The sequence below is a fragment of the Photinus pyralis genome, unplaced genomic scaffold (genome assembly GCF_008802855.1).
Source record: "Photinus pyralis isolate 1611_PpyrPB1 unplaced genomic scaffold, Ppyr1.3 Ppyr1.4_LG3a, whole genome shotgun sequence".
NCBI lineage: Eukaryota > Metazoa > Arthropoda > Insecta > Coleoptera > Lampyridae > Photinus > Photinus pyralis.
The window spans coordinates 9322390-9330025 of NW_022170509.1; the positions used below are offsets into that span (position 1 = coordinate 9322390).

General features: G+C 38.9%; 1 protein-coding gene across 2 annotated transcripts; it reads right to left on the reverse strand.

Annotated features, from left to right (window-relative positions):
• Positions 1–427: 427 nt before the first annotated feature.
• Positions 428–5659, reverse strand: LOC116165675 (voltage-dependent calcium channel subunit alpha-2/delta-4-like). 2 transcript variants are annotated; one of them, XM_031480320.1, is made up of 12 exons: positions 5499–5659; positions 5367–5448; positions 5209–5313; positions 4902–5148; positions 4718–4849; positions 4551–4673; positions 4248–4495; positions 3975–4188; positions 1451–1587; positions 1231–1401; positions 1109–1183; positions 428–1053 (listed from the first exon to the last, which is right to left on the reverse strand). In XM_031480320.1, exons 1-12 carry the CDS (start codon positions 5588–5590, stop codon positions 673–675), a joined length of 2007 nt encoding a protein of 668 aa, XP_031336180.1. In that variant the 5' UTR covers positions 5591–5659; the 3' UTR covers positions 428–672. The 2 variants fall into 2 exon arrangements, with proteins under 2 accessions (XP_031336180.1, XP_031336181.1); XM_031480321.1 differs by having other exon boundaries at positions 912–1053; positions 1109–1190.
• Positions 5660–7636: the final 1977 nt, after the last annotated feature.

Here is a 7636-nt window from a genome sequence, read left to right on the forward strand (position 1 = left end):
AATTGGCAATGTAGGCTAAAAAGATAAGGACATCCATTAGCCATGAAACGAATTGCAGGAGGCATAGTTCTAGCCATGTAATACGCAATGCCAGAAGTTGAGTCTAATCGATTCAACATTCACAGTGCCCTTTTGTATCCCGACCATTTATGAACCGAATTGCAAACTCTGTTATTTATGAAGGTATTTAAATAAGACTAAGAATATAAGTAAAACTAACACCAGTTTCAAAATTTGGTTTTGCGCATGCACAGTGCTCACTCTCTTATTTATTAAAGCATTTAAATAAAATTTGATACATAGGTACTTGGAATAAAAGAAAATCTAACGTCAGTTTCCAAATTTGGTTTTAGGCATGCGCAATGGCAACTTTCTTATTCATGAGAGCATTTAAATGAAATTTGATCTATAGTCAGCATAAAAGCAAATCTAATCCCAGTTTCAAAATTTGGTTTTGCGCATGCTCAGGAGCTCGTTTGCTCGTTATTGGTTAATACCAATAATGTCAAGCAAACGTATCCTTCAAGGAGCTCAAGTGTTCGAGTTGCGGGTTGTCGTTACCAGGCAATTTTCAAACATTTAAAAGAGCTCACTTCAAAACGAATTATAGTAATAGAAAATATAGGTATTTACCCGTGAAATGAAAATAGAACTAACGAATTTAAGAGTACCCTACCATTTTGGATGTATTTTCCAATTTGTCCCATTGAAAAACGATGTAATATTTACAAAACTGTGCTTGTACGTTTCCAGCTTGTCTTCCACTTCAATGGAATAATTTCCATATAAATCAGGGATCGCAAATCCAATTGAAAATGGAGTGCCATTAATAGGGGCATAATAGTAATCGTTTACTTCTCTCGACACCCTTCTCATGTTGTCGTAGTGGAACTTGATTTTTAAGTCGTGCAAAACTCCCTTTTCCCCTTTTACCATCGCTGATCTTAATTCTGCCAATTCACTTCCGATCACACGAGGTCCAGCACCGTCGTCCAACTGTTCCACTTCGGTCAAATCGATACTATTATAATTAACGGTTAATTCGCCATCAAACTACAACAGGGATTTTGGATAAACCTAAAGTACTGAAAGAGTCATTATTTGTTACCATTGGACTTAAACCCGGATGTTTCAAGACGTATCCATTGTTACTAACGATAAACGAATGCGAATTGGCTCCAGTCTATAATCTTTATTTAAATATTACTACACGCTAACCGGATAACTCACTTTATAAGGGAACATTAATTTTGCAATGTCTCCAATCGGCACGTCCGTCCCAGCAACACCAAGCAATTCCGCCTTTTTCTTACTTGTATTGTTAACTTTTTTATTAAACGCCGGCCCAGCGACTGATGTCAGCAACCGGTATTGCTCAAAGTTTTCATTGCCCATTGAAAACTAAAAGTTAAAAATTTATAACTTCAGAATTGGAGTACATCCAGCTTACCGTTTCATCCACATATGCATGCGTCCAAGACAGCGGATTCTTCTCCGCTTGTAATACCAAAGGTCGAGCTAACACCATTACGTACTTGTAAACAGCTTGAGTCACTTGCTCTAAAGCATCTACATGGCAATGGTACCCTAAAAAGACATTTGTAGCAATTAAAAAACCGCTTTTTGGTGAAATCAAAATTTGAAAAATATTCGCTCGCTTGAGATACGGGGGAAAATCAAAAAATTGTCAATCTCAGAATGACGCTATATCTTATTTCTTTAAATGTATACTATCTAAAATTCTCTTTTCAAAACATAACACGAAAAAAGTTAAATATTGATTCAAAAAGATTTAAAAGAGCGAAACATTTAAAAAATGCAACAATCTTTTGAAATTTTTTGAATCATTTGAACCTTTTATTAAGCTTTTTAAGTCCCTATGAATCTTTTTTGAATATTTTTAATCATTTGAATATTTTGAATGTATTCTTGGTATGCTAAATTTTTCAAAAGAGAATTTTATATTCTATCTTTATCGATTAAAATATATAGGTATACGGTGGTTTTTTCTACCCTACAAATGTGTGGAACTGACAGGTTCACTTAAGTTTAACAAACAAATTGAAGCGTCAAAATAAAATTTTAATACAAGGTGACTTAGATCGCATTTGTTTTGGTTTTTTTAGAAGAAAATCATTTCAAATGCGAATATTTCCGAAATGAATCAATAGAATTTAAAAAGCAAAGCAGATTAGTAATCATGATTAAATTGGCTTTCAAATAATGTGCCATTTGCCATAGGATTCCATTTAAAATTTTAAGGGTTAAGCTCCCTACGTAGAGGGGTGAAGACTTGGGGTCGTGATTTGTATTCCAAAAGTTGTCCCCCTCAAACACAAAATTGACGTGTTTGAGGATTTTTCGAAATTGCTAAATTTAATACCCTAAAAGCCCTCTGTATACTTCTCGTTGGGCCACTCTGTATACATAGCATATGGTAATATAATATCGTAGTAGCTTTCTAGGTAAGTAATCGGTGAACGGCGGTTAATGATTTTTTTGACCTGATGAGTAAAGCTGAGGCACGAGTTAGGATCAAGATCCAAAGATATGTGATAGGTATTCACAAAGCTATAGGTTGCCACTTTACCGTTTCAAAAACTGGGTTTATAATTTGTTAATCATAGGAAAATTTTCACAGATATCGCTTCATAGGGAACATGAACAAAAGTATGTCTGGCAATAAGAAGCGATGACAAAAACCGTATTGTGGAAAGCAAGCGCGGTTGCCACGATCTCTATATGAACCTGACTTTCGTTCCGTTCTGTTTAAAGCCGAGCACGAGACAAAAATGCAGGTTTAGCCATTAATTGTCATTTTAAAATTTTTTCCAGTGCCGTAGAAGATGCAACTTTATTATATGCAAGTGAGGTCTTCGGCCTTTGTAAATGTAACTAAGCCGTTACAATACCTAACCACAGACAAATTAATTTGTGGTACAATACCTAACTTCCTTAAACTCCGTCAATTACTTTTATTGTAGGTACTAAATAAAAAACAAATTACAATTTTTCAATGAGCGTAAAAATGCTGAAATACAGAATTTGGCTACTATTTATTAATCTACTCTGTAACGGGGGCCTATTAATGTGTTTCTTTGATTCGATTTTTTTAAGATTTATATTTCGTGGTGCCTTTTTCTGACTTTTATCCGTGTAAGGACGAGAAAGAACAACTCTACCGCAGAGGACACTGTGTGTCATAGGAGACAACAAGTAGCCCGCAACCTTAGCGCTGGAATTTGGAGGGGAAATAGGTGTTTGTGGAATGACAACATTTTGACTTCTATATTTTTTACAGATTACGATTTATCATTGCGACAATTTTTAGACGATATAGTAGTGGCCGCGGTAATGGCACAAATTCTGAATTTTTTCCATTGTGTTACGTGGGCGAATGGTCTCGAAATACGACCCTGGATATTGAAAACTTAAGCGCCGGTTAGTCGCGGGATATGGCGCGATTGGTTCAGATTTTGTTTACTTTGTAATAGTAGTTATCGGAATTGATGTCCATAAAAAAAGTAATTTTGTTACAAGACCTCCATTTCCGCAGGGTGGACTTTATTTTGTGCTATTCGAATACGCGTTGAGCCGCGAATCACCTGTAAATTACCATGGGGTGTGTTTTATTTGTAAAAAGAAAATTTGCTCCTACAAGTGAGACAAAGTGCGCTTGCGTTAAGTACGGGCGTAAAGGTTATAAAAGCGCGAATTAAAGTTTTTTGGTGAGCCTCACTTACACAGGATAATTTACGACTTTGAAACTATTACGGTAAATACGAACAATAGCGAAGTTTTAAACATTGTGTGCAGAATTGTTAAATAGAGGAAATTGGTGATGTGATTGTTTTAACTTATTGGATCAACTAGTACTTCCAATTTTTGGGATGAAGGGATATCGCTAGTCGTCTGCACAATTTTGCAAGAAACTAACAGTAATAATTAAAAAAAAATTATAAATAAATACTTACCTCTATTATTACAGGCTATCCACATAGACTCTTCTAGATGTGCCGGTTCTTTCCCTACTAAATAGGTGAAAATTCTTATTGGTATACTGTCGTTTCCTAGTCTATTATATTCCTGGATAATCTCACTTAAGTTGCTCGGAATGCCATCCGATATTAACATAATGGCTTGGTTGCACATACGCTGGTTTGCACTGCAGTTACGAATTTCTCTGTACTGAAAGCAATAAGGCACATCACCATTTCCTGTCTGTTCAAGTTATGGTTATAGCTTACATGTTGCAATAAACCAAACGCACCAACTAAAGCCAAGTCTACGTTAGACTTATTAATTGGTTCCAAATAAGGTAGGGCATCCAAAATGACTTTAATATTTTCTTCAGTAGCTTGAACGAGTTTACCTCCAAAGCAGGGTATTAAATAGTCAACCGTTTCGGAATAATTCATTACGTTTATATAATCGTTATTTGAAAGAGTTTGCAAAATCGTATTCACTATCAAAAATGATATGTGCTTGCTCCAACCTGAAGACGAAACAGCGATAAACTAAGTTTCGCCACTAATGGCTAATTAATTCACCTTGCATAGATCCAGAGTTATCCAACAGTATTACAACATCCTTCGTGCAAGTTGCTGCCTCAATAAACCACGTTCTTATTCTACAATCAAATAAACCCTTATCTGATATTGTCCAATTCATGGCTAAAATGATTCAGTTATAGATTTACAACGAGGTTTGTTTATACCTGGATAGTGCCGCATAATCCCCGATGAGCTGCCAAAATACTGCCAGGTAAGGGCAGGATCGGCACGGTAATTTTGTATAAAAACTTCGTCCAAAACTGATGACCATTTGATGGCTGTTTCAGCTTCATCGTCTGAAAAAAGAGTTGGCACTGGTATTATGGTCGGTTGCCGAGAAGAACTTACGTCTATGATAAATGTTGGTAGGAACGTGTACAGAACTGTGTGCTGTATTGACAGGAATATTGAAAAAATGAGTGTCGTTATCCAAGTCCATACGCCTGTACATGTCTATATCAGGATCAGAATGATCCTCATCATCATCATTCTGATCATCTTTGATAGGGGGATTTGATCTGTAGTACGTATAATTGCGATCGGTATCATTCAATTCAAATTCAGCTGCTGCCATTTCGGCTTTTTTTAAAATGCACTGCAAAGTATGCTAATGAGAACATTTTTCTTAAATAGCTATATCTATGCCAATACATACAACCACTGCTTTCCTTTTCTTCATCATCATAGCAGAAACATTTTTAACGATATCATTTATAATCTTTTCTGGATCCTTCGTTTCGGGATTTACAAATGCGTAGCTCTGAAGTGAACCAAATGTCACCAATCCATTCATACTATCAGTGTTTTACTTACATTTTCAATGTCAAGTCTTTTAGTTACCACTGTACCCAGATTCCAAAGCTGTTCACCTAACTTATCCGCCCATTGCGATATTCTGAAAAGGGGTTAATACAAACAGGCTGTCGTTATCAATGCGAAACTTACAGATCTCCCTGCGTCATACATTTAGAAACTTGCGGCAAATTGCAGATAACAAATAATAAAGCGGCACTAATAACTGTGTAGTATAGTTTCATTGTAGAGCGTGTTAAGGAACTATTTTCCTGTTACTTGTAAAAATACGACCTTATTTTTAGATCCGTAGAATGGTGCCGAACCTAAGCTTATAAATAGATTTTAGAATAGACGCGTGTTCTAGCAGTCACTTATACTCGTATAAGTTCACCCTCTATATACTTTGAAAAGGTAAAGGTTCGGTTCATGTAAATAATCAGTACAATTATTATTTATTTGATCCTACCAACTGCATTTTTGAACTGGCACTCATCTTGAGCCGAACATAATCTACATCGACGACTTCTTCACCGGGTCTCGTAGGTACTAAACCTCATTGCCAAGATAATATGAGTTTTTCCCATGGTTTCGTGCACAGTTATTTATCTATAGAAACACGAGTCAATGATCAGTTATCAGAAATAATCTTGAATATGTACCTATAACTTCCCGATGAACCTCATTTCATTAAAGGTGAAATTAAACGTGCGTGGAATTTTGAGTTATTACCCTCTAGTTGATGTCTTATAATTCGTGGGGCAGAAACGCATGGGATTAGTACGTCATTAAATATGGCTAATTTAATAGCTCAGCGCCATTTTTGAGGCGGCAATTAATCAAAAAAGATAGGTAGGGATTAATTCAGAGGAGAGTTTTGGGGAGATTTTATCTTTGTTCGTCGTAGAGTTCGGGCATTGAAAAAAATTCGGGCTCGAGTCACAAGAGTCGATAACGGTGTCTTTCGGATACCGAGCGACGCTCCTTTCCCTCCGGTAGAGGTGCTGGCACTGATCCCTGCGCAAGCGGCTGTGCCCAGGTGAGAACGCATTTCCGCACTTCCACAAGCCGGGTCCTAAGAAGGAGTCTGGAAGAAGAGGACAGCTCCGACGCAGTGCCTTAGTCAAGGACCTGGTGGTAGACCACCTATTCGAATAGGACTGGCACACAGAAGACTATGGCCAGAAAGCGGCGGCCAGAAGATATAGCGGGCCCTCCGCCCAGTGTTTTGTGCTTTACCTGGAGCGTTGGCTCAGGGGAGAACCCCAACCAAGCGTGTCAGATCGGAGGAAAGTACTCCAGAGTCTGACTCATCAAGGCAGCCGGAGTTCTTCTGGGCTTCTTGCCCAACGGTTCTGGGGCACCAACGGTTACGGGTGCACTACAAATGTCTGCATTGAGTGCAATTGTTGACCAGATGAATGGGGGGGAAGGGGACTTTACCTCGGCTGGCAGGATTCCGCTGAAATCCGCAAGGTACCCTTTCACTCCTTAGGCGTACGTGGTAGGCATCATCTTCTGATTCCAGGCTTTTCTGGTAAAAGGTCGATTGCCAGGAATCCAGGAGTAAAATTAATGCGAGCAATCGGACTCGACCGTGATCCGTGACTCGTCAAAAGGTGACAAAGGATACTTTATTGCAACGTGTAAGTACTTAGGGTAGCCGGAACCCCAGTCCGCTTAATTAGTGTCGGACTCGGAGGAGGTGTGAGAAACCCTTTTGAAGAAAGTGACTAATTCAAAAAATCTGTTGTCGTTTTAGTCTCGGGGCTCTGCCACACCGTATTAAAAGAAAACCACAACGAAAAAGCTTAAACTGGAGGACTAGTAGTGGTACAGACGAATAAACGGACAAAGTGCTGACAAATAGCGTTCATTTTCCTTTTAGATTTGAGTCGCTGGTTCAGGGGCGCAATCCGACGTCAGGAACCATGCGCCTCAGATAGGAGGGAAGCGCTCCAGGGTCTGACTCAGGGCAGGTTGAGAAGAATCCCAGAGGTTCTGGAGCATCTAATGTTGCTTTCTGTCGCCTGGCAGAGTACCGCTGGAATCCGCAGGGTGCCATATTGTGGTCGAATGCGAGGACCAATGGATCTTGGACTGGCTGGAGATGACCGTTCCTCTTATTAGGCTCTGGCATGGCGCGCCTCTCAAAGTGCAGAGGCACGTCCAGGTAACCAAGGTGATGGTGCGCTCAGAGGCGAAATCCTGATATCAGGACGAGCCTATGTAGGACGTTCTTCCGCAGAGAGGCAGTGAGAGAGTGCGAGTGAGAGAGTGCGAGACCCAGT